Consider the following 27,535-nt stretch of genomic DNA (forward strand, 5'->3'; position numbering starts at 1 on the left):
TGGGGGCGAGAGGAGCCCGGGAACTTGCCGGTGGCCGCTGACCGCCCGGGCTCCGGGGAAAGCAGGCTGCGCATGCGCGCCTCCGCGAAACGTCGGGAGGGTGGGTGGAGTCAACCGGGGGAAGGTCCTAGTGGGTCTTCCGACTGGCGGGCCGAATTAGAAGGAACTACTGATCGAAGGAGTGAAAATGTTTTCATTGACATGATTTTAAAATTAGTATATACTAACGAGACTAGTATATATACGTATGGAAATAGCTATAGCTCTGCGTGTGCATATTTCACATATGTATAAACTGAAGTAATGATAATGTCGCAGAATTGTCATGAGGGGGAATATGTCACGAGGGGGAATTTTATTAAATCGGTAGTTCTCACCCATGACTGCACATGGGAATTGCCTGGGCAGTTTTTAAAAATTACTGATTGTGGGGTCTTACGGGGCACCCAAGTTTCTGATTTAGTTAGTCTGGGCTGCTGTTCCGGCATCCGTAGTCCCCCAAGTGATTTATTGTGTTAGGGTGGAGGATCAACCACGCATCGGAGGTTCAACATTCAGCGGATCCCTGCAGACGCCGTGGTAACAGCACTCTCCACCTGAGCTCTCGGGCCTTTTCTATTAAGTTCCTTAATCTCCTTAATCTACAAAATGAAGATGATAGACTCCCCCCCCCCACTTTCATATTGTTAAAAAATATTTTATGAAACTCTCTAAAGCAGAAAATGCCAAGGAAGATATTTCAGATTAATAGGATTGACTATTGATTGAGAACTTGAAGACACTGCCATTCAAGGCAGAATAAGAAACATTCAGCCTTTTTTAAACTTTTGACATGGAAACAACAGGAATCTATGTATCCCTCTTAGCCCTTCTTCTTTATCAACCCCTCTCCCCATGTCTGCTTTTCTAGCTAGGGTAATTATAAAATCTTTGTAGGGTATACTGCAAAAACCAACTAGCTCCTTACCTACTGTGAGATTCACAATAACGTTATTAACCTGCAAATGGTTTCTGCAGTGAAGTTCCACCCACTCTTGGGTTCCAACTACAACCACCTGGTTTTCACTCTATTTCAGACTTCTGGAATTAAAAACGAATCTGGAGATCAGAACACATGACATGTGGATCTGCATAATTTGAATCAGTAATATGTATAAGATTCTAAAGTACATTTATATGAAAAAGTAGACAGGGAAAGTGAAGTAGCTTGTTTCCCAATAGATTCTGCCCCATGGTCTAATGATCCATTATCTTTCCATTTGTGTCCATGGCTAGCTCTGAGCCCCAGGAAGGCTGTGGACAAAAAACAGTAAAAAAGCCTGCTAGAGTTGGAGTTTGTTGGAGGTTTTGGCACATACCAGCGACACCAACTAAGTGTCCTACAATTTAATTCAATTCTGATATTATCTACCTAGAGATTGCATCAGATTCCACAGGATCGGGGCTCCCCTGAGACAGCCCCAACCTACTCTCACCCACACACACTTCAGATGCCATTTGCAAGCCCAGGTTATTACCTGTACTTCTGACCAATCAGCTACAGAGCAGAGGTTCCAATGACCCCCTCCAAGGACTGGATTAATTTGCTAGAGCAACTCACAGATCTCAGGGAAACACTTAGATTTCCCCATTTGTTAAAGGATATAATAGAAGATACAGATGAACGGTTGGAAAGACACGCATAGGTAAGGTATGTGGGAGAGGGCAGAGCTTCCATGCCCTCTCCAGGCATACCATACGCCTAGCACCTCCCCCTATTCACCAGCCTTGAAGCTCTCTGTACCCTGTACTTAGGAGATTTTAATGGAGGCATCATCAATCATTAACTCCACTTTCAGCTCTTGTGTCATGTCAAGAGAATGAGGGGCAGGGCTGAAAATTCTAAGCCACATCCTGGTCTTTCTGGTGACCAGTCCTCATCCAGGAGCCAGCCAGAAACCCACCCAGAATTAGCTCAGTAGAACAAAAGACACTCTTATTACCCATGAGATCACAAGAGCTTCTGAAACAAAATTGAAGACCAATAATAGGGGTGCCTGACTGTTGAGTTGGTAGAGCATATGACTCTCAATCTTGGGGTTATGAGTTGAAGCCCCACATTGGGACTAGGACTTACTTTAAAAAAAGAGAGACCAATCTTTTTCTCATATATTTTTAAAAGATTTTATTTATTTATTTCACAGACAGAGAACACAAGTAGGCAGAGAGGCAGGCTCCCCGCTGAACAGAGAGCCCAATGCGGGGCTCCATCCCAGGATCCGGGGACCATGACCTGAGCTGAAGACAGAGGCTTTAACCCGTTGAGCCACCCAGGTGCCCCAGAGAGAAAACAATCAATTTCTTTTCTCTCCAGAGAGAAAACAATCTCAAAACAAGAGATGCTCCTAGTGTTTGTATCATTAAGGAAATTAACAGGGTTTCAGGATCTCCATGGTAGGAACGGGGGCAAAGACCAATATATATTTTCTATTAATTCACAGCATGCCTTTTATATGCAAAACAATCAATCCAGAGCCTATATTTTGAATCTCTTCTTCTTCTATCAGGCTTTTACAGTCAAGGAGGCAATATTTCTCTGTCCTAATCATCCCAGGACCAGGTACAAGACAACTAGAGATATAGCCTATATACCCCAGAGCCCACCGAAATTGTTCACACTAGCCAATTCTAAATCTGTTTATCCTACTTTGTCTCACCTTCCGCATAGAAACCAGAAAAAGGGCTCCTGCCTATAGTTTTCTCTTGGCTCCTTCAACATCCTGACCAACCCTTGTACTTTTTCTATTTGGTCCTGCATGACATGGTGTGCTCCCCCAAACCCATTGTGAATAACAAACTATCTTTTCAATGGCAGTCATCTCCTGACCTGTTGGCTTTACTGTACATGCACAATAATAAAGCCCACATTTTAAAACACCATACTAGGGGCGCCTGGGTGGCTCAGTGGGTTAAGCCACTGCCTTCGGCTCAGGTCATGATCTCAGGGTCCTGGGATCGAGTCCCGCATCGGGCTCTCTGCTCAGCAGGGAGCCTGCTTCCTCCTCTCTCTCTCTCTGCCTGCCTCTCTGCCTACTTGTGATCTCTCTCTGTCAAATAAATAAATAAAATCTTTAAAAAAAAAATAAAACACCATACTAATACCTATGGAAAACGTCAATGCTAAAATAATCACAACAAAGAAAAAGTGGTTGAAGTCCTTGACAAGGACAGGCAGATGAAGAAGCAGATAAAGATTGCTTCCAACAAGGGCAAGGGCAAAATGTCCTGCTTTCCAGCCAGCCAGAAATGGTCTCTAGCCCTTGGATTGCCACTGTCCCAGACATCTTACTGTAAATGTAATGACAACAGTGACTAGGATGAATCTTAGTTCACCAATCTGAGATTCCTCAGGGTGTGAGGGGAAACGGCATGAAAAGAAACAGAAGTTGAGTAAAGAAAACCATGCTGGACTTGTCAAACACATGAATGCTTCTGCACAAAATAATATTATATATGATCATAAATACATGTTTTTGTTGTTCATAAATTTAGTCATTTAAAATCCGGATTTTACCTTTGGCAATTTTAGTAAAGCTACAGACATTTGAATGTGGTTGTTCAGATTAATATATGAAATGATGTCAACAGAGAAATTGGTTGTAATGGTTGGTGATGGTGATATTCGGAAGGCAATACACATTTACTAATCTTTTCTCTAGACTGAATCTACTTTAGTAGTTACATTTGGTAGAATTGTGAAGGATGTATCTCGTTTCTTTTCACCTATGTATCTACTGTATAAATCACATAAATATTTATACCATTAGAATTTAAAATGTGGTAAGATGCTGATAAGCATGAACTATATAACATCATGAAATATTTTCCCCATGAAGGTAGAATATTTGGTATTTAGTGATATATCGTTGTGTCTATGTATGCATATATATTCAGTGTAACATAATTTGAAGATATAGCAAATTGCACACTGAAGAATAAATAAGGTATTCTATCTTAGGCTTAAGATATCACACCTAGGCCTGGAGTTTGCAAAAGAGTCTGGTCATATCATTTATGGTAATTAGTGAATCACTTTATATGTGAAATCATTCCTTATATTTATTATGTCAATTTCTCATTCTCTTTGAATAGTCCAAATTTGACTTTAAAAAATATTTAATTTTTCCAAATCTTCTTTTTCTCTTGATCTATGTCTTACGACCATACACAGAATTTTTAAAAATTTAGATTCAATTAATTGTGCGTGGGTGGCTCAGTTGGTTAAGCTTCTGTCTTGGGCTCAGGTCATGATCCCAGGGTCCTGGGATCAAGCCCTGCATCATCGGGCTCCCAGCTCAGCTGGAGCAGCCAGAGAGGCTGCTTCTCTCTCTCCCTCTGCCTCTCCCTCTGCTTCTGCTCCCTTCCTCTCTCTCTTTCAAATAAATAAATTATTAAAAATAAATAAATTCAATTAACATATAGTGTATTATTAGTTTCAGAGGTAGAGTTCAGTGATTCATCAGTTGTATATAATTCCCAGTGCTCATTACATCACATGCCCTCCTGAATGTGAATCACCCAGTTCCCCCATCCCCTCACCCTCTCCCCTCCAGCAACTCTCAGTCTGTTTTCTATGATTTAGAGCCTCTTATGGTTTGCCTCCCTCTCTGATTTCATCTTGTTTTATTTTTCTTTTCTTTCTCCTATGATCCTGTTTTGTTTCTTAAATTCCCCAAATCAGTGAGATCGTATGATAATTGTCTTTCTCGGTTGACTTATTTTGCTTAGCACAATATCCTCTAGTTCTATCCTCGTCATTGCAAATGGCAAGATTTCAATTTTTTGATGGCTGCATATTCCCCCTATACCACATCTTCTCTATCCATACATCTGTCAATGGACATTTAGGCTCTTTCCATAGTTTGGCTATTGTAGACATTGCTGCTATAAACGATGGGGTACCTGTGCCCCTTCGGATCACTATATTTGTGTCTTTGGGGTAAATCCCCAATAGTGCAATTGCTGGGTCCTAGGGTAGCTCTATTTTAAACTTTTTGAGAAGCCTTCATACTTTTTTCCAGAGTGGCTGCACCAGCTTGCATTTCCGCCAACAGTGTAGGAGGGTCCTCCTTTCTCCATATCCTCACCAACATCTGTCCTTTCCTAACTTGTTAATTTCAGCCATTCTGACTGGAATTCTACGCACTGTCCAAAATAGCTCTACCATTTTATATTCCCATAAACAATCTCATTGTTATTTTAATATGCATTTCTTTAATTAATTGCTAATATTCATTAATTCACTCAACTAAAATTTACTCAACCATTATGTGGCAGGCTGTCATAGACACTAGGGATACAGCAATAAATAAAACTTGCAAAATTGGCTCTAGCCTTCTAGCGCTTACATTTCAGTAATATAAAAATATATTCATATTTACCATAAACAAATTCATAAATAGCATGTTAGCTAATAAAGAACCATGTGGAAAAGGCTTTATGCAGAAAAACAAATGTGTCTGTATGTGGGCTTAATTTTAATTATGGTAGTCAGGCAAGGCTTCACTGAGAGGTGACAAGTGAGCAAAAGACCAAAAGGAGCTGAAGGAGAGCCATGAATATATCTAGAGGAAGAGGGTTGTAACCAGAGTGGGCAGCCAGCCCAAAGGCCCAGAGGCGGAAGGATGGCCAACAGTGCTCAAAGAACAGCAAAAATGTGGTGTGGCTTCAAAGTAAGAGAGAAGACATGTATATAGGAAGCAAGAGTATCATGTAAGGCCTTGCAGACCATTATAAAAACGTTGGGTTTTAGTCAGATGTGAAGTAATTGGAAGCTATAATTGTACAAAATGGTACAAAAGTGATGTTTTGTCAGAATTTGGGAGGGGATAAACTTCACGTGGAAATCCTCAACAGAGGCCCCAAATCGTTTTTTTAAGTCTTCAAAGTTAAAGATTACTGATAAAACCAGTAATGATTTGGGGCTGAAGCCTACTGTTTTTTAGCTTGTCGTTCTAAGGACCAGTCGCTGTTACTGTGAGCAGAGCTTCTATCCTGGGCACGACCAGCCACGGAATTCCCTGTTAGTCACCTTTCTGGGTCACAAACTGTACATTCAAGGCCTAAAGGTTTTGATTCAGGACGACGAAAATCCCTGATTACGAAATCCAGAGTAGTCGTCCCAATAATAACGTGGGAGAAGCACGCGCCGCGGTCGCTCTCAATGCTTCCCAAGGAGCAGAGAAAAAAGGGCCGCTCGAAGGTTCCCCCGTTCTTGAAGTGGACACAAAACCCTTCACAAAAGTCCTTTGGAGCTACAGGCTTCCGCGCCAGTTGCCCTGGAAGAATCAGGATTTTCAAACGGGCCGCGTCGGAGGCGGGACACACGGTCACCACCCCAGCCCAATGAGGGCCAGGCGCTGACCAGGCCGACCGCCACCGGAGGGTCGTCGCCGGAGGGATGACGTAAAAGGCGTCGCGCCGAGAGTGACGTGAGACGTAGCCCCACGACGGGCTGCGCCTGTCACACCCGCGGCTTGTTGCGGAGGAGGAGCGGGCGCCATGGCGGTTTTGCTGGAGACAACTTTGGGCGACGTCGTCATCGATCTGTACACTGAGGAGCGGCCGCGCGGTGAGACCCGGGCCCCGGTCCCGTCCTGCCCTGGCCCCGATCTCCTTTTCTCACTGTTTCTTCGCTGCCCGGTCCCTTTGACTGGGTTCGAGCTTCTGGGCTACTGGTGCCCACGACAGGGCTATTTTATTAGCGGGCCGTGGTTCGAAGAAAAGTTTTTGTGAGGAGCAGCCTCTCTCCTGTATCTGGGGCGAGCCGATCTGGTGGCGGGTGCTTGTGGCATTAAATGCCTGTGATGTGTGCTTGTGTGTGCGGGGAGGGGGGTGGAAATGCCGGCTGCATATACCATGCGCATAGCTTTTGTGGCTATTTACCTAGCTTTACTTGTGAGAGGAACACAACCTGTATTCCTTGGTGTGTAATCAGTAAGTCCTGATGGAAGCGGGAAGGATGGTGTTTGGAGCAGTGAGTGTGAGCATCCCTCTGGGTGGAGGAAGGGCTGTCGGGAGATGTGCACGGAGCCCTAGCAAACACTGCTCGTCTGCTGTGCGAGACTGTGTCAAGCTCTGGGATAGGCATCTTGTCCTTGACGGTCTGATTTTCTACTGGGAGAAAGAGACCTGGGAGCCCCTTTAAGTGTTGTATGTCCATTGTAAGTGTGTAGTTGAAGAATGTAAGTTGCTATGGAAACCAGTGGAGGGAGTAATTCTTCCCCGTTGGAGGCGGGGAAAAGCAAAGCAAGCCAAGAAAGCAGAACACTTGAACTAGCTCTTTCAAAGATGAGTGGGTATGAGGGTGGGGTTTTTTTGTTTGTTCGGTTTTTTGTTTGTTTGTTTGTTTGTTTTTTAAATTTTCTTGGAATTTTCTGGAAACAGCAAGTATTTTGGTATGACTTGAAAGAATGATACATGAGGTGGAATGGCAAAGTATGAGTCTGGTTGTATAAGTTATGTTGGTTAGGTCGGATGTGAATAGTCTTGTGTGCCCTACTGATGGCTAGCATCTTTGAAGGTTTTAAAAGCAGGATTGAGGCATGGCACATATGTTATAGACAGGCAACAGTGTGGAGACGGTGTCAGAGCTGGGAGAAACTAGAGGCCACAGAGATTAGTTACAATCAGGATCCTGTCCCCCTGGCATGTAGTCTGTCAAAGAGGATGAAACAGTACATACAGTGTTCTTCTGCCATATTACACTCTGTCCTACACTGACTTGTACTCCCCACCCCCAACACTACATGCTCAATTATACTTCCATGCCTTTCTCCTACTGTTGCTTCTACTTCCATGTTTCTTTCTACTGTTGTCCTTTTGGCAAACTTCCTGCTTATCAAGCATGATTTCTTCTGTGAAGCTCTCCCTTGTCCCTGGGCAAAATTAGGTCTGTTTCTTCTGCTTTGAGATCTTTTAAAACAGCATGTAACACATTTTATTGTATCATTTACCTGTTATCCTGGAATCGTTTGCAAATCTTGTCTCCCCTCAAGAATGTAAACTCCAAGAGGGTAGGGACTATGCCTTCCTTCCTTGTCTTTCTATGCTAAGCGCCTGGTGCAGTGCCTGCCACTTTGAACACACTCAAGGCTCATTACCTGATTGACTAATGTATATAAATGTGTTCATTAGTTAGGATTCTCAGTGCAGATGATAGAAACTCAAACTGGCTTAAACAAAGAAAATAATTGAGTGCCTCCTGTTACTGAGGTAAGCTTGGCTTTAAGAATGGTGGGATCCAGGGATTCAAAGGATATTATAGGCAATTGTATTTTTCATCTCTTGGTTTTCCTTTCCTTTGAATTTGTTTGATACTCTCTTTATGTGGGACAGCATCTGATAAATGAATGGGCCTCTTTCCCCAGGGTTGTGAGGAACTAAAGGGGAGGTAGGGTTATTCTACCTAGTTAACACAGACAGAATAGACAAATAGCAATTCTTCAAAGGTAGTTTGGAAGACTAAAAACATAAGCCCACCCCATTTGTATGTATTTGTAAGCCTGTGACTGGATATTTACTTACATGTATAACTACTTACCACTTTATAGTAAATATATCCAGATTTAATTTTCTTCCTCTCTTGCTTCCATTTCTTTCCTTTTTTTTTTAACTTTTTATTATAGAAAACTTATATACAGAAGGAGAAAGAGTCATGAAAATGACCCCTCCTGTGCCAATGACCAGTTAATGAACTTGTCAACACATAACCAATATTGTTTCATTTATACTGGATTCTTTGGTAATAAATCCATTACATGGGACTTATTTAATTTGCAGTTACTTCAGTTTGTATTTCAAAAAAGTGATCAAAAAAATAACCACAAGTGGCTCAGTTAGTTAAGCGACTGCCTTCGGCTCTTGGGATCAAGTCCTGCATCAGGCTCCCTGCTCAGCAGGGAGTCTGCTTCTCCCTCTGACCCTCCACCTTCTCATGCTCTCCCTCTCTCTCTCTCTCTTTTTCTCTCTCTCTCTCAAATAAATAAATAAAATCTTTTAAAAAAATAACCACAAATCATTATCACATCTGAAAAAATTGACAATAATTTTTTGGTATCATTCATATTTCCCTTTTATCTCATAAGTGTTTAAAAAATACTTGGTAATTTAAGGACCCAAACAAGGTTCATTTATTATATTGGCTGATATAGCTCTTAAATATCTTTTGATCTATAGAACTCCCCCTTGCCTTTTTTTTTTTTTAAACCTGTTTGAGTTTAGTTGTCACATAATGTTACATTAGTTTTGAGTGTAAGACAGTAATTCAGTTTCTCTAATCATTATGCTCCGGTTACCACCCCTTTTGCCTATTTTAAAAAACTTTATTTTTTAGAGCAATTTAAGGTTCATAGCAAAACCGAGGGGAAGATATGTAGAGAGATTTTCCGTATACCTCCTATTGCCACGTATGTGAAGCCGCCCCCATTTTCAATATCCCCCACCAGAGTGTACCTTTGTTGTACATTTGTATTATTTGTACTGTGTAACACTGTACACACATTACAGTAGTACATTTGATGAACCTATGCTGACATGTCATAACCCATAGTTTACACTGAGGTACACTCCAAGTGTTGTACATTCTATGGGTTTGGAAAAATATATATGCATATATCCACCATTACAGTATCACACAGAAAAATAATGCTCTCCCTATTTATTTGCACATCTCTCTGCATCTCCTGGCAACCAGTGATCTTTTACCATATCCATAGATTTGTTTTTTCCAGAATGTTACATGAATGGAATCATACAGTATGTAGTCTTTACAGATTGGTTTCTTTCGATTTGTAGTGTACATTTAAGGTTCTTTTATGTCTTTTCATGGTTTGATAGCTCATTTCTCCTTTGTAGCAAATAATAATATTCCGTTGTCTGGTTGTACCACGTATTATTTATTCAGTCACCTGCTGAAGGACATCTTGGTTGTTTCCATATTTTGGCAATTGTGAACAAATCCGCTATAAACATGTGTGCAGGTTTTTGTGTGAAAATACATTCTCATCTTCTTTGGGTAAATACCAAGAGGTATATTTGCTAGATTGCTAAATTGTACGGTAAGAATGTGTTCAGTTTTGTAGGAAACTGCCAGTATCTACGAATGGATAAGGAAGATGTGGTGCATATACACTATGGAGTATTATGCCTCCATCAGAAAGGATGAATACCCAACTTTTGTAGCAACATGGACAGGACTGGAAGAGATAATGCTGAGTGAAATAAGTCAAGCAGAGAGAGTCAAGTATCATGTGGTTTCACTTATTTGTGGAGGGAGGAGGACATGGGGAGATGGAGGGGAGAAGGGAGTTGAGGGAAATTGGAGGGGGAGATGAACCATGAGAGACTATGGACTCTGAAAAACAACCTGAGGGTTTTGAAGGGGCAGGGAGTGGGAGGTTGGGGAGCCTGGTGGTGGGTATTATGGAGGGCAGGTATTGCATGGAGCACTGGGTGTGGTGCAAAAACAATGAATTCTGTTATGCTGAAAAGAAAAAAAAAAAAAGAAGAAGAAACTGCCAAGATCTAGATCTATATGTTATATTGGTTGATATCTTTTAATCTGTAGATTCTTCCCCACCCCACCCCCATTTTTCCCTTAACAACTTCACTTTTTTAAAAGTTTATTTATTTGGGGCACCTGGGTGGCTCAGTGGGTTGAACCGCTGCCTTCGGCTCGGGTCATGATCTCAGGGTCCTGGGATCGAGCCCCACATCGGGCTCTCTGCTCAGCAGGGGGCCTGCTTCCCTTCCTCTCTCTCTGTCTGCTTCTCTGCCTACTTGTGATCTCTCTCTGTCAAATAAATAAATAAAATCTTTAAAAAAATAAAAAATAAAAGTTTATTTATTTATTTGAGAGAGAGAGAAAGAGAGAACAAGCAGGAAAGGAGCAGAGGGAGAAGGACAAGCAGACTCTGAGTGGAGCCATCACAGGGCTCGATCCCAGGACCCTGAGATCATGACCTGAGCAGAAATAGAGTCAGAGGCTTAACTGACTGAGCCACCCAAGCACCTCTACCTTATCAATTTTTTGAGAAGGAATCCGAGTGATTTATTTTATAGAATTTCCCTCATTTTGGATTTGACTGATTTTATCCTTGTTGTATATTTAAATGTATTTTTATCTATTCTGTTTCTCATAATTGCCACTTAAATCTAGTCTTTTTTTTTAAGCGGCCCAACCCACTGAGCCACCCAGGCGCCCAATCTAGTCTTGATAAAGTACAGGTTTAATGTTTTTGGCAAGAATATTTTCATATAAGGTCTTTTGCACTTCAGCTGCATCACATTCAGGAAGCACATCATGTCTGGTTGGTTCTTCCTGTGAAGTTAAAATTGGTTGGTGGGTTCAGGCGTGTCTACCTATTGTGTCTGTTGCAGTGTCCCCATTAGCTTTTCATCTAAAAATTTTGGCAGCCATTGATGATCACTGCCTAGATCCATTATTTTTGTTTTCTAGTTAAAGAACTACTTTTTTGGGACGCCTGGGTGGCTCAGTTGGTTGGACGACTGCCTTCGGCTCAGGTCATGATCCCGGAGTCCTGGGATCGAGTCCCGCATCAGGCTCCCAGCTCCACGGGGAGTCTGCTTCTCCCTCTGACCTTCTCCTCGCTCATGCTCTCTCTCACTGTCTCTCTATGTCAAATAAATAAATAAACTCTTAAAAAAAAAAAAAAAAGAACTACTTTTTTGTATTAAACAGTAATCCCAGAAATGTATTTTTCTAGGCAAACAATAAAAATCCTGATACTCAAGCACTTTCAATACCATGGGCCCGTCTTGCCCTGCTGGTCTATTTACCCTCTATCACTTTGTATTATCAGAGTGATACAGAGCTTAGACTGGTATTTTGGACCCTTCAAAAAACATTTATATTTGCATATCCAGACTTATTCATACGGTCTTCCCAACTTGAAATGCTCACTCTCTACTCTTCGCTTGTGTAGTTCTTTCAATGCCCACCTTAAGCCTCTTCTTTTTTAAGATTTTATATATTTATTTGACAGACAGAGATCACAAGTAGGCAGAGAAGTAGGCGGCGGCGGGGGGGGGGGGACAGGCTCCCCACTGAGCAGAGAGCCCCATGTGGGGCTCGATCCCAGGACCCCGAGATCATGACCTGAGCTGAAGGCAGAGGCTTAACCCACTGGGCCATCCAGGCATCCCTTAAGCCTCTTATTAATTGTGGGTTGTTTTTTTTTTTTAAGTATTTATTTATTTGACAGAGATCGATCACAAGTAAGCAGGCTGGCGGGGGAGGTGGGGGCGGAGCTGCTGAGCAGGGAGTCCGATATGGGGCTTGATCCCCAGGACGCTGAGATCATGACCTGAGCCGAAGGCAGAGTCTCAACCCACTGAGCCTCTCAGGTGCCACTTCTTATTAATTGTTATTAATTAAGGTCTTCTAATTTCCCTGACCAGAAACAATCTCTCTTGAACTCTTGTGGCTTTTTAAAAACCACTTTTTGCCATTTTATTATATAAATGGCACAGATGGTATTAGATATATCTGGTATTGTAACTATTTTTTCTTGGGTGTAAGGACTCTGGATAGCCTCATAGGTCTTTCTGTCTGATTTCTAGCTTAGTGTTTGGAGAGTTTGTTAGTGTACAACTAGACTATGAAATTCTTGAGGGGAGGGACTATGGTTTAATGGCATTTGTGATAGCAGTGCCAAGCACCTAGAAGAGACTCTGTAAATATTTATTGAGTAATGAGTACATTTATATGAGAAAGCTGCTACATGATAAGTATATGGATTTTTGTGAGGAGCTATTTAGTCATTTAAGAAATTGGTCTCAGATACTTGATTTTCTCTAGTTTATATAATTTGTACCCCTTTTCAGATACTCAGATTCTTTTCCATCATAGTATCCTCTTTGGGTTTTTTTTTTCTCTTGCAGAACTAATCCATTAATAAATGGTTGCCTATCCCAAATACTTGTCAGTTTCCTGTATTAGTTCAGATGCCCAAGAAGTCCAAAAAGAGAATAAAAAGATAAATATATTGAAATACAAAATTTATTGCCTTTTTGTACACTTACACCTTTTTTATGATTTAGGATATTTGACCATTGGGGGTGTTTGTTTGATAATTTAGAAATTAAATTATGCCAACTGTGGATTTACTTAGTTTAAAATGTTTTTGTGGGGATGCCTGGGTGGCTTAGTTGGTTAAGCAGCTGCCTTCGGCTCAGGTCATGATCCCAGTGTCCTGGGATGGAGTCCCACATGGGGCTCCTTGCTCGGCAGGGAGCCTGCTTCTCCCTCTGCCTCTGCCTGCCATTCTGTCCGCCTGTGCTCGCTCTCTCTCCCTCTCTCTCTGACAAATAAATAAATAAAATCTTAAAAAAAAATGTTTTTGTGAACAACTATGATAAATTTACTATTTACTTCTCTTTCAGCCTGCTTGAATTTCCTGAAGTTGTGCAAAATAAAGTATTATAATTATTGTCTTATTCATAATGTACAGGTGAGTTGGTGGATATTAGTCATGTCCTATATTATTGGAACCATTTAGCAAACTCTGTGAATTAACTAAATATCCTATTTATTATAGAGGGATTTTATCATACAAACTGGTGATCCTACAGGGACTGGTCGTGGAGGAGAGTCTGTTTTTGGGTGAGTTCTTTTATTTTTTAAATGAGAAAAAATAGAATTGCCTCAACAGTGTTATCTAACATATTTCAATCTGCATTTTAAAATACAGTTCAAATATAGATTATTTTTCAATCTCCCTAAATGTCTATAGCAAAAAAAAAAAGTATTTTAATCATAATGGCATTTCTAAAAAGAAATGATAATCCTACTTGTTACTAGTACTTTGCATTTCATGTTGAGAGTACTTATATTTTATAACTTTATTATATGTATTTTCAGTCAACTGTATGGTGATCAAGCAAGCTTTTTCGAGGCTGAAAAAGTGCCAAGAATTAAGCACAAGAAGAAAGGCACCGTGTCCATGGTGAACAATGGCAGTGATCAACATGGATCTCAGGTTAGGATATGAGTAAGAAGATGAGTTTTTAATATTTTTATTATTTTTTTTATGTAGAGAATATTTTTTTCAAGATTTTATTTATTTGAGAGAACAGGAGCAGGGGGAGGGGCAAGGGACAGCAGACTCCCTGCTGAGCAGGGAGCCCAACGCAGGGCTCAGTCCCAGGACCCTGGGACCATGACCTGAGCTGAAGGCAGAGACTTAATTGACTGAGCCACCCAGGCACCCCAAGATGAGTTTTGTTTTAAAATGAAGGACTGGAAAGAGCCACAAGGTATCTTTTTAAATTATCCAATATGAAGAGAATTTTAGGGGCGCCTGGGTGGCTCAGTGGGTTAAAGCCTCTGCCTTCGGCTCAGGTCATGATCTCAGGGACTTGGGATCGAGCCCCACATCAGGCTCTCTGCTCAGCGGGAAGCCTGCTTCCCCCCCTCTCTCTCTGCCTGCCTCTCTGCCTGCTTGTGATCTCTGTCTGTCAAATAAATAAAATCCTTAAAAAAAAAAAGAGAGAGAGAATTTCAAAGATAGTTGTTAGAAGAAAAATATACTGTATATTTTTCTATATAAAGAAGTTATTTTGCTGGGTGCCTAGCTGGCTCAGTCCATAAAATGTGTGACTCCTCGGGGATGAGTTTGAGCCCCATGCTGGGTGTAGAGATTACTTACAAATAAAATCTTTTAAAGAAATTACTTTGTTCTTTTTTTAGTTAGTTATAATTTTTTTATTAGAGAGGGAGGGTCAGAGGGAGAGAGAATCCATGCAGGCTCCATGCCCAGCACAGAGCCTGACTCAGGGCTCGATCTCACAACATTGAGATCATGGCCTGAGCTGGAATCAAGAGTCAGATGTTTAACCAATTGAGCCACCCAGTCACCCATACTTTGTTCTTTTAAATGTAAGTCATGTCCAGTGTTAGGAGTTCAGAAAATAGAGAAAAGTACATGGGAGAAAAATAACATTATCCACAATTCTACTATCCATGGATCATCAATGTTCAACATTGTGGTCTGTTTTCTTTTGGTATTTATTACTTCAAAACAGATCATGTTGAGAATCTTTCATTCATTGTCTAATCCTGACAACAACCCATTTTTTTCCCCTCACAGTTCACATGTGAAGAAACTGAGCTTTGGTTTGCCCAAGTATTGTATTTTATTTTATTTTATTTTATTATAGAGAAGGAAACTTTTTTTTTTAAAGATTTTATTTATTTATTTATTTATTTATTTATTTATTTGACAGACAGAGATCACAAGTAGGCAGAGAGGCAAGCAGAGAGAGAGAGGGAAGCAGGCTCCCTGCTGAGCAGAGAGCCCGACGTGGGGCTGGATCCCAGGACCCTGGGATCATGACCTGAGCTGAAGGCAGAGGCTTAACCCACTGAGCCATCCAGGTGCCCCTTGCCCAAGTATTTTTAAGAATCAGGGAAGCATCTTTGTGTGTATTGATATTTTACATATAAGCTTGTACTTTTTAATTAGTACTAGTACCAAGTGGGTACAGTGAATGTAGAGTATTGCTTTTGTGTATTTTTGTCAGTCTGTAACTGATTTCAGTTTGAATTACAGAGATATATATATATATGTATATTTTTCTATGTTTTTCTATTCAGTTTCTTATTACTACGGGAGATAATCTAGATTACCTTGATGGTGTTCATACAGTGTTTGGTGAGGTGACAGAAGGCATGGACATAATTAAGAAAATTAATGAGACCTTTGTTGACAAGGACTTTGTACCATATCAAGATATCAGGTGTGGTTGCTATCCCGGTGTACTATTTATAAAGTAAAAAAGACCTTTTGTATTTTTATACTTTTACTAATTATTTATAATTGCTTATGTAGGGAGAATTATTAATCCTTAATTTAGTTTTTAAAAATGTGTATTATTGAGAAATATGGCAGAAATACCTAGAGTTAGATATTAGAAATATTTTTAGAGTAATGCAGAGTAGTAAATCTAATATCGAACAATGAGAAACAGTAACACTAATTGTGAAAGTATACTCTAGTAACACATACTTGTGCATTAAAATTTAAATGCCTATGATTTTGGGGCATTAGAAATACTTAAGACATTTGTTATAATCTTTATAAAAAATAAAACATGGATTCTGAACTAATGCAAATGTAACCTTTGACCCGGTTTTATTTTGTAAGGATAAATCATACAGTGATTTTAGATGATCCATTTGATGACCCTCCTGATTTATTAATTCCTGATCGATCACCAGAACCTACGAGGGAACAGCTAGATGTAAGTAGAGTCCTCTTGTGATTGAATGTACATGCATATTAATGCTTTGCATAGATTTTGCTTTTTAGTCTATTAAAACTTCTTCAGAATGACTGTCTTTCTTGATCAGTTCTACTAGGACAAGTTTAGCATTCTTTTTTCTTTCCATAGAGATACTCATTTTTCTAGCTATCTTTTCATATCCCTAATTTCCTTTTTTCAATTTCTGTTCCACTAGAAGAGCCTTAGCTCTGAAAGCTTATGTAAATACCTTGCAAAAATGTTTTTTCTTGTCTTTTAACTCTAGGAGTGTAGCTTTAAGGCTAAGATAAACTATTACCTTGTAAGGGAGCTTTTCAGCTGGGAATACTCTGGAGCCATGCTAGAACCCAGAAATTTTTGTGGAATAATGCAGACTTTTCCTTCAGATTTTTTAAGATATAAGTTTCTGTTTATGAAGCTTTCTCAAAGCTGAATTGATCTTCATAGTTGGGATTTGGTGCTTAATTTTTAAGATCATTTATTTTCTGCATTCAGCACTGAATTGGATACCAGATAGTTTCTTTATAATGCTTATCTTGATTTAACAATAAATTAGAAGCTTCATCTGGCTCATATTATCAAATTAATTTCAATCAATTTTCAGAGGCTTGTTAAGTTTCAGTTTCTATTCTAACACATTTGATGGAACTAAGGATAAAGCATCACATCTCCCATGTTTGTCAGATTTTTCCATTTTTTCACTATATGTTTAAGTAACTTCTGCCTTTACAGAGTGGTCGAATAGGAGCAGATGAAGAAATTGATGATTTCAAAGGAAGATCAGCTGAAGAAGTGGAAGAAATAAAGGCGGAAAAAGAGGCCAAAACTCAAGCTATTCTATTAGAAATGGTAAGATGATTATCTTTGTTCAGATAGTTGTTCTGCGGTTTATTTCGTATATAACTCATTATGAGTTTACTTTTGGCTCTTTTTGTTTCTTTTTTTTTTTTAAGATAGGGAGAGGGCAGGACTTTGGGGGAAGAGAGGGGAAGAGAATCTCAAGCAGGTTTCACACACAGCATAGAGCCCAATGTGGGGCTCGATCCCCAATCCTGACATAATGACTCAAGCTGAAATTAAGAGTTGGATGCTCATTCAGCTGAGCCACCCAGGCATCCCTATTTTTGGCTCTTTGTTAGAGTAATAAAAATTTAAGATTTTTTTTCTGGATTAAATTTTATATGACATAATACGTGATAGTAAACAGATTTGGTTCCAAAATCAATATAGTGCCAAGTGCCTTTTTAAAAGATGAGTAGTGGATGTACAATTTACAAATATTCATTGAATTTCAGTTTTTTATATTCATCTCGTTTTTGAAGAGTGTTTATTAGACCAAATATTATGTATGTTAAAGAATAATTCTTTTGAGGCACCCAAAAGAATTGGGTGGCTCAGTGGGTTAAAGCTCTGCCTTTGGCTCGGGTCATGGTCCCAGGTTCCTGAGATGGAGCCCCACATGGGGCTCTCTGCTCCATAGGGAGCCTGCTTCCTCCTTTTTCTCTGCCTGCCTCTCTGCCTACTTGTGATCTCTGTCAAATAAATAAATAAAACTTTATTTTTTTAGAGCTATTTTAGGTTTATTTATTTATGTATTTAAAATATTTATTTATTTGAGAGAGAGAGAGAACAGGAGCAGGGGGAGGGACAGAGGGAGAGGGAAAAGCAGACTCCATGCTGAGCAGGGAGCCAGATATGGGGCTCAGTTGCGGGACTCTGGGATCATGACCTGAGCTGAAAGCAGATGCTTAACCTACTAAGCTACCTAGGTGTCCCACTGTTTTAGGTTTATAAAAAAAAATTGAACAGAAAGTACAGAGAATTCCTGGGTACCTCTCTACCCCTCCCCAACAGTTTTCTTAATAACATTTTTCATTAGTGTGGTACAGTTGGTAAGCCAATATCGATATATTATTAAGTAAAGTCCATAATTTACATTGTTTTATTCTTTGTATACATTCTGTGGGTTTTGAGAAATGTATAAGGATATATATCTACCATTATAGTATCGTAGAGCATAGTTTCACTGCCCTAAAAATCCCGGTATGTTCATCTCTCCCTGCCCCGAACCCCTGGCAACCACTGATCTTTTGTTTTGTATTGTTTTGTTTTTGTTTATTTAAAGATTTTATGTATTCATTTGGGGTGGGGTGGGGTGGGGACAAGATTATCAGGGAGAGACAGAGGCAGAGGACAGAAGCAGGCTCCCTGCTGACCAAGGAGCCTGATGCAGTACTTGATCCCAGGACTCGGGATTGTGACCTGAGCTGAAGGCAGATGCTTAACTGACTGAGCCCGGGGAACCCCCACTGATCTTTTTATTGTCTGCATACTTGTGTGTTTTCCAGAATGTCATACTGTTGGAATCATACAGTATATAGCCTTTTTAAGATTGACTTCTTCCACTTAGCCATATGCATTTAACTTTCCTCCTTGTCTTTTTGTGGCTTGATAGCTAATTTCTTTTGATCACAAAATTGTATTCCATTGTTTGGATGTACCATAGTTTGTTTATCCATTTACCTATTAAAAAATGCCTTGACTGCTTCCAAGTTTTGGCAAGTGTATGACTAAAGCTGCAATAAACTTTTGTATGCAGGTTTTTGTATAGATAGATGTTTTAACTCATTTGGATAAATATCTAAAGGTGCAATTACTGGAATTTATGGTAAGATTGTTTATCTTTTTAAGAAACTGCCAAGTTTGTCTTCCAAACTGGCTGTCCATTTTGTATTCCCACTAGTAATGATTGAGAGTTCCAGGGACGCCTAGGTGGCTCAGTTGGCTAAGCATCTGTCTTAGGTTCAGGTCATGATCCCAAGGTCCTGGGATTAAGTTCCCCCATCTGGCATCTTGTACAGCAGGGAGCCTGCTTCTCTTCCTGCCTCCCACTCCCACTGCTTGTGTGCATGTGCTCTCTCGCTCTCTGAAAAATAATTAAAATCTTTAAAAAAAAATTGATTGAGAGTTCCTGTTGATCAACATCCTTGTCAGCATTTGGTGTTGTCAGTGTTTTGGATTTTTAGCCATTCTAGTAGGTGTTGTTTTGTTTCATCTTTTTTTTTTCTTTTAAGTTTTGTTTATATAAGTAATCTTGGGGCTTGAACTCATTACCGTAAGATCAAGAGTCATATATTCCTCCAACTAAACCAGCTGGGTACTGCCATTTTCTTTTCTTTTTTTTTTTTTTTTTTAAATTAATTAATTAATTTATTTATTTGAGAGAGAGAGACAGTGAGAGAGAGCATGAGCGAGGAGAAGGTCAGAGAGCGAAGCAGACTCCCCATGGAGCTGGGAGCCTGATGTGGGACTCGATCCCGGGACTCCAGGATCACGCCCTGAGCCGAAGGCAGTCGTCCAACCAACTGAGCCACCCAGGCAAGCTCTGTGCCCAGCCATGAGACTTGAACTCACAACCGTGAGATTGAGAGTCACATGTCTGCCACCTGAGTCAGACAGGTGCCCCTCTATCTTCTGTTTTTATTTTTAAATTTTTATTATCATTATTATATTTTTAATGTGGGGCTTGAACTCATGACCCTGAGATCAAGACCTGAGCTTAGATCAAAAGTCGGACACTTAACTGACTGAGCCATGCAGGCATCCCTAAGGTTTTATTTTTAAGTAATCTCTACACCCAGTGTGTGGCTCAAACTTAGAACTCCAATATCAGGAGTCACATGTCCCAGACTGAGCCAGCCAGGTGCCCCCCTTATAGTATTTTAAAGTTAATTTTGACCAAGTAGTGTAGCTAGTTCTTTTTTAACTCAATAATCTTTTTTGTTTTTCCTTTTGTGCTTCCTTTAGATGTAGTATTATAGGTGCTTTTCAGAATTTTTACTGATTTGCTCTTTCCCTTACATACTGGGATATTGCTTATTGGACATAGATTATTATCTTTTTTAAAAAAAGGTTTTTTTAAAGTGAGCTTTACGCCCAACATGGGACTTGAACTCATGACCCCGAGACCAAGGGTTGTATGCTCTACTGACTGAGTCAGCCAGGTACCCCAGATTATCGTCTTTTGATAGGCTTCAGAAACACTGAGCAGATCATACTGGCTCTGTTGCTTATTACTATTTCTGATAAAAAAAAATGTTTTTTTTCAGGCAGTTAAGCGGCTGCCTCAGGCTCAGGTCATTATGCTAGGGTCCTGAGATTGAGTCCCACATCGGGCTCCCTGCTCAGCGGAGAGGCTGCTTCTCCCTCTCCCTCTGCCTGCTGCTCTATATACTTGTGCTCTCTTATCTCTCTGTCAAATAAATAAATAAAATCTTTTTTTTTTCTTTCCAGTTTATTTATTTTCAGAAAAACAGTATTCATTATTTTTTCACCACACCCGGTGCTCCATGCAAGCCGTGCCCTCTATAAATAAATAAAATCTTAAAAAATTTTTTTAAAGTGTGTTTTAAAGAGGAGACATTTTACATGATAATGTTATCAGAAATTATCTCTGAGAGTTTTTGAATATATGTATAAAACAATATTGTTTTCTTATCTAAAGATCCATGGGAAATACAGTTTTCCCACGATGAAACCAATTCCATCATCATGGTTTTCTCCCACAGTCACCCTCAACGGTTCTTCCGTAGGCAGTGGAATTCCCTGTGCAGTGCAGTAGTTGTCTGTGAAGTTGACTTCAGTTTGGCTGAAGTAGAAGATGATAATGAGGATAAGAGTAAAAAGCTAGAAACACTGTCCAGGAATTGTTGCTGTTTCATATCGAACAACAGTATGAAAGAATGGGACATTACTACTGCAGAAGTTTAGAGTCAGGATAATAATATTTTTCAAAAGTTTAAAAACAAAACTAAAACTGTATTGCTGGGGATGCATACTTATGTGGGAAAACTGAAGATCCAGGGGAATGTCCAAAAAAGAAAACCGAAAAGTAGGACATTTGGTATTCTGGGGAGAAAGGCAGAGTCAGTGGGAATAGGGGACATTTTGGTTCTTAAGCTAGTTGTTGGCATCATGGGTGTTTTTTATTTTCATGCTTCTTAACTTAGATATACTTTATATAAATTCTTTTTTTAATAGAATAAATATTTGAAAAAAGTAAAATAGGAGATAAAATTGGGACTTTGAAGCCAGATAGATCTGGGTTCAAATCCCAACTCTTTTGCATACTGCTATGTGGCCTTAAGTTATTTAACGTTTTTGAATTTAATTTTATTCATTTTTAAAATGGAAACCACAGATTGTTTTAAGAATTGGTTGGTAGTGTATATGAAGTGCCAAACATGTTGTACATACAAAGTCAGAGGTGGATAAGTGTTAGCTATTAATATTACTACCAGGAACATTGTAATTTCAATTAAAAAAAATTTTTTTTAAATTTTATTTATTTATTTGACAGAGATCATAAGTAGGCAGAGAGACAGGCAGAGAGAGAGAGAGAGAGGAGGAAGCAGGCTTCCTGCTGAGCAGAGAGCCCGATGTGGGGCTCGATCCCAGGACCCTGAGATCATGACCTGAGCTGAAGGCAGAGGCTCAACCCACTGAGCCACCCAGGTGCCCCTAAAAGATTTTATTTATTTATTTGACAGAGATCACAAGTAGGCAGAGAGACAGGCAGAGAGAGAGAGAGAGAGGAGGAAGCAGGCTTCCTGCTGAGCAGAGAGCCCGATGTGGGGCTCGATCCCAGGACCCTGAGATCATGACCTGAGCTGAAGGCAGAGGCTCAACCCACTGAGCCACCCAGGTGCCCCTAAAAGATTTTATTTATTTATTTGACAGAGATCACAAGTAGGCAGAGAGGCAAGCAGAGAGAGAGGGGGGAAGCAGGCTCACCGCTGAGCAGAGAGCTCAGGACCCTGGGATCATGACCTGAGCGAAAGGCAGAGGCTTTAACCCACTGAGCCACCCAGGTGCCCCTGTAATTTCAAATTTTGAAATCATACTTAGATTTCTTTTACTAAGCCTGTAGTAGATTTCTTTCTTTTTTTTTAATTTTTAAAATTAAAAAAAAAATTTTTCTGTAGTAGATTTCTAATATAAATTTAGCTGTTTAGAGAAATCAGCATTTTGGGCTAGATGGGTATTTTTAGAAAAGAAACAACAAAGGAATTGATTTAAATTTTTGTTTACTTATAATTTAGGTGGGAGACCTACCTGATGCAGATATTAAACCTCCAGAAAATGTGCTGTTTGTGTGTAAACTGAATCCGGTGACCACTGATGAAGATCTGGAGATAATATTCTCAAGATTTGGACCAATAAGAAGGTAATCTCTAGAGTTAGAAATTTTAGAAAAGCTAGGTATTGGTGATTTTCTAAGAACATTTTTTGATGAATCTGTGAATTCTAGAATTTTGTAGTGATGGATTTTACAGATAAATCTTTTTACAGTGGGAAAGAAAAATATGTATGTATATGTGTGTATGTGTGTGCATACAAATATATATACATAGTACATATATACACACACACACATGATTGACTGATTGTCCCACTTCCAACACACATTTTTGCTTTAAAACAAGAAGTGAATGGAACAGTTCTCCTCATTTCATGTTTTTAAAATGAGACTTATGGGGCGCCTGGGTGGCTCAGTTGGTTAAATGTCTGCCTTCGGCTCAGGTCTTGCATGGTTCTCGGATTGAGCCCCACATCGGGCTCTCTGCTCAGCAGGAGCCTGCTTCTTCCTTTCCCTGCTGCTTCCCCTGCTTGTACTTTCCATCTCTGTCAAATAAATAAATAAAATCTTTAAAAAATAAAATAAAATGAGACTTACGATATGTGAGGAAATGGACAAGCTGCATGGTTTTCAACTCCCATCTTATTGGCTCTTTTACTTGATTTAAGTCTAATAGCTATACTTAAGGGTTGAATTTAAGCTTGATTTATATTAAAATTCAAAAACTACAAAGCATAAACTTATTAAACATGTATATATGTATGAATGTGCCTACATTATTTTGTAGTAACATTAGGTATTCTATAATTCATCTACATTTGGACCAGAAGTGAATTATGACTTGAAGAGTTTTTTAGCAAGGGTTTACTTTTGGCACAGGGAAGTAAATAATTTTATCTTATACTTTCTTCAGTGCATTAGAAATTGAGGACTGTAGGCCAAGATTGGGCATTTAGAGGAGAATTGAGATAATTTTGTTACTATACCAGTGAACTATTTTTTTTAATTGTTATTGAAGAAATTTGGAGGAATATAGTTCCATGGTTTGACTTTTTTTTAATGAGGTTTTGTGTGTTTTTTTTGTTTTTTTTTTTTGTTTTTTTTGAAGATTTTATTTATTTATTTGTCAGGGAGAGAGAATGAGCAGGGGCAACACCGGGCAGAGGGAGAAGCAGGCTCCCTGCTGAGCTAGGAGCCAGACACAGGACTTGATCCCAGGACCCTGGGATCATGACCTGAGCCTAATACAGTCACTTAATGAACTGAGCCACCCAGGTGCCCCCATGAAAGGTTATTTTTTGAGGATATATTTTTTAAAGGATTATTTGTTGATTGATTTATTTGTGTGAGAGAAAGAGAGGCAGAGGGAGAAGCAGACACCCCACTGAGCAGGACCCTGGGATCATGACCTGAGCCAAGGGCAGATGCTTGACTGAGCCACTCAGGCACCCCCTAACTTTGACTTTTAATTACTGGCTTATTTTATTCTTCACTTTTGAAGAGTAAAAGTGAATGATTTTTCTTTAAAAGTCACTTTTTCCAAACTTTTTCAGTTGTGAAGTTATTCGGGATTGGAAGACAGGAGAATCCCTCTGTTATGCTTTTATTGAATTTGAAAAGGTAGGTCATAATATACATACTTTAAGTTTATATTTATTTTGTTCTTATATAGTGTTAAAATGTGAAAAATTATAGAACTCTGTTGTCTCTGAAAGTAGAAAATTAGTTTAACCTTTCTTTAGGCACCCAAGAAAGATAATTTTATATATTCAAATAGAGGGTAAATTCAACATCTTTTGGTGTTAATATGTATACCTTTACATGAGGATCAGGTGCAGTCTGAGTTTATGTGTCTTTGAAACTTTAAAGTTTTAGGTAAAGTCCTTCACATTGTATAAGTGATTTTTCAACATTGTTTATGTAGATCCATAATTGAGTAATAGAGAACTGGGCTGAGTATAAAGTTCTAGATATTAACCCAAGCTCTGTCACTGACCACCTATTTTATGGTGTTTATCAGTTTGTTTAGAACTCATATTTCTAGGCATTACCCTCCTTATAAATTCAACTTGAATATTGGATTAAATAGTATCTATAATAATAATGATAGCTTATGTCACTCAGATAACTTTCTTTAAGTCAGGCATTACACTTTTTGACCTGCATTTAACCCTCACAACTCTATGAGATAGGTACTTTCCTTCTTTTCCAAATAAGTAAACTGAGACATATAGTAGTCATGTGACTTGATTAAAATCATGCCACTAGTGAATGTCATAGCTGGGGTTTGAATTTAGAAAAGTCTGACTCTGTTCCTATTGCTTTTAGCCACTATCAGAGGCTGTGTCATTTCTTTAAGCAGCATTGGACTGATGTGTATCTAGTTGTAGTTCCTTCTAACTGATAGTTATTCCAGAACATTTATCAAATACCTTCTGTATATCAGGCACTGCGATTAGAAGAAAAAAACTTAGCAGAATTCCAGAGGCCTTCCATATCACTGCTACTTCTAACATCATAGATCTGTTTTGTCTAATTTTAAACTTGATATAAATGTAAACACAGTACGTGTTTTTTGTCTCCAGCATCTTTAGCTTAAGTATTATATTTGTAAGATTTATATATTGTTACATGTACCTTTTTTTTTTTAAAGATTTTATTTATTTATTTGACAGACAGAAATCACAAGTAGGCAGAGAGGCAGGCAGAGACGGGGGTGGGGGGATTGGGCAGACTCGCCGCCGAGCAGAGAGCCTGATGCGGGCCGGATCCCAGGACCCTGGGATCACGACCCGAGCCAAAGGCAGAGCCTCTAACCCACTGAGCCACCCAGGTGCCCCGATTACATGTAGCTTTTATTAACCTTTTTCGTTAATTTCCATTGACATGATATTTCATTGTGTGTATATGGATTTTTGTTGCCATATAGTATTTTATTTTATTATAATCTAAAACAATTTAGATTTCCATTCAGCTGTTATGGACACTTGGGTCCTTCGTAGTTTTGAGTCATTATGAATGGTTCTACTGTAAACCATTTCCTTCATATGTTTTGGTGTACATATATATGCATTTCTGTTGGGTATGTACCTATGAGTGAATTGCTAGGTCATAGGATAGTTGTGGGTATAGTAGATTATTTCAGTCAGTTTTTCAGAGTAGTTATACTTTTTTTTTCTCCAAAGTGGTTATACTCATTTTCACTTCCATTAGCAATGTGTGAGAGTCCCTGTCATCTTGTATCTTTACCAGTTCTTAGTATGATCAGTCTTAAATTTTTATCCATTCTAGTGAGTGTGTAGTGGTATCTTAATGATGACTTTATTTTGCATTTCCTTTGTTGTGCCCCCTTTCATATGATTATTGCATTTGGATGTCCTTTTTCTTAATTTTTTATTTTTTATTATTTATTTATTTATTTGACAGACAGAGATCACAAGTAGTCAGAGAGGCAGGCAGAGAGAGAGGAGGGGAAGCAGGCTCCCCTCCGAGCAGAGATCCCGATTCGGGGCTCGATCCCAGGACTCTGGGATTATAACCTGTGCCGAAGGCAGAGGCTTTAACTCACTGAGCCACCCAGGCGCCCCTGGATGTCCTTTTTCTTTTTTCCTTTTTAATCTTTCTTTTATTTAAAAAAAAGATTTTATTTATTTATTTAACAGACAGAGATCACAAGTAGGCAGAGAGAGGAGAAAGCAGGCTCCCCACTTTTTGATTGGCTTCCTTTTTCTTGATTTATAAGGATTGTTTTACATTTTCTGGATATAAGCTTATTTTTTAGTTGTATGTGTTACAAGTATCTTCTCTATAGATTTGCCTTTTCACCATTTCTAATGGCAGCTTTGGATAAGCAGAAATTTCTGGTTTTTAGTTCAGTTTGTCAATATTTTTCTTACGGCTAGTTTTTAAAAGCTTTGCCTACCCCACAGACATGAGAATATTCTCCAGTGTTACCTTTAGAAGGTTTGCTGTGAAATTATCTTTCCCATTTAGATCTGTAAGTTGATTTTTCAGTGTTATGTGTATCATATTAAATTTCATTTTTTCTTACATTGGATAACAAGGCGACTCATTATCCACACAGCTTGGCAGTGCCATCTTTGTCATAAATCAGGTGCCTACATAAGTGTGAAGTATCTAAGAACTTTCTCTTTAGGGAAATGGTGCAGTGATGCAGTTATGCCTGTCCAAGTATATAGATTCGTCAAGCATGCATTGATTGTTGGGACGTCTGGCTGGCTTGATCAGTAGAGCATGCGACTCTTGGGTCATGAGTTTGAGCCCCATGTTGGGTGTAAAGGTTACTTAAAAAAAGAAATATGCTGATTGCTTATCATGTGCCAGATGATGTTCTAAATGATGTAGTACAGAGATAAATAAATCTTTCTTTGTATCTTTATGCAGTTTATAATCCGTTTAACTCTTTACATACATGGTAAATAAATAAATTATAACTAGTTTTTTTTTTTTTTTTTTTTTTAAATCTTCTTCTCTGAACTGTCTCCAGTAAGTTGTGAGCACACCACCAAAGAATATGTTTCCAGAGTGCCTGTGTGGCTCAGTGGGTTAAGCCTCTGCCTTCAGCTCAGGTCATGATCTCAGGGACTTGGGATCAAGGCCCACATTGGGCTCTCTGCTCAGCGGGAAGCCTGCTTCCCCCTCTCTGCCTGCCTCTCTGCCTACTTGGTGATCTCTCTCTTGTCAAATAAATAAAAATCTTAAAAAAAAAAAAAAAAGAATATGTTTCCAGGAATATAGGAGATACTTGTTCAGTGCTGGGTTAAAATGCATTATTTCTAGTCTTCAGATGTCAGAAATGGAGATACGGGGTTTGTGAAGTTGTTGACAGGAAGAATCTTTATGTAACACAGACCTTGGTATCTCTGGCCCACAGTCCTTTGTCCACACCCTTGGGAGTAGCTAAGTTTCTGATTTCAGGTTTTTTCAGAACTTAGAAAGGTGAAGTGTGTATGTGTGTGTGTATACACACACGTCTATGGACTAAATAATACTCTTCTGGGTCAGCACTCTGTAATCATTCAGAGAATATTTCTGCACTGAAACTAATGCATA

General features: G+C 39.2%; 1 protein-coding gene across 1 annotated transcript in view; it reads left to right on the forward strand.

Annotated features, from left to right (window-relative positions):
* Positions 1-6,502: 6,502 nt before the first annotated feature.
* The window catches only part of PPIL4 (peptidylprolyl isomerase like 4), a 35,068-nt gene continuing 14,035 nt past the window's right edge, over positions 6,503-27,535 (forward strand). Inside the window, exons 1-9 of the mRNA XM_044247086.1 lie at positions 6,503-6,610; positions 13,444-13,511; positions 13,599-13,663; positions 13,922-14,039; positions 15,656-15,798; positions 16,206-16,302; positions 17,056-17,172; positions 22,425-22,549; positions 24,016-24,082. Coding sequence (XP_044103021.1) covers positions 6,541-6,610; positions 13,444-13,511; positions 13,599-13,663; positions 13,922-14,039; positions 15,656-15,798; positions 16,206-16,302; positions 17,056-17,172; positions 22,425-22,549; positions 24,016-24,082 — 870 coding nt within the window. The 5' untranslated portion in view covers positions 6,503-6,540. The remainder of the gene's footprint in view (positions 6,611-13,443; positions 13,512-13,598; positions 13,664-13,921; positions 14,040-15,655; positions 15,799-16,205; positions 16,303-17,055; positions 17,173-22,424; positions 22,550-24,015; positions 24,083-27,535) is intronic.

This window comes from Neovison vison, chromosome 1 (genome assembly GCF_020171115.1).
Source record: "Neovison vison isolate M4711 chromosome 1, ASM_NN_V1, whole genome shotgun sequence".
Taxonomy (NCBI): Eukaryota; Metazoa; Chordata; class Mammalia; order Carnivora; family Mustelidae; genus Neogale; species Neogale vison.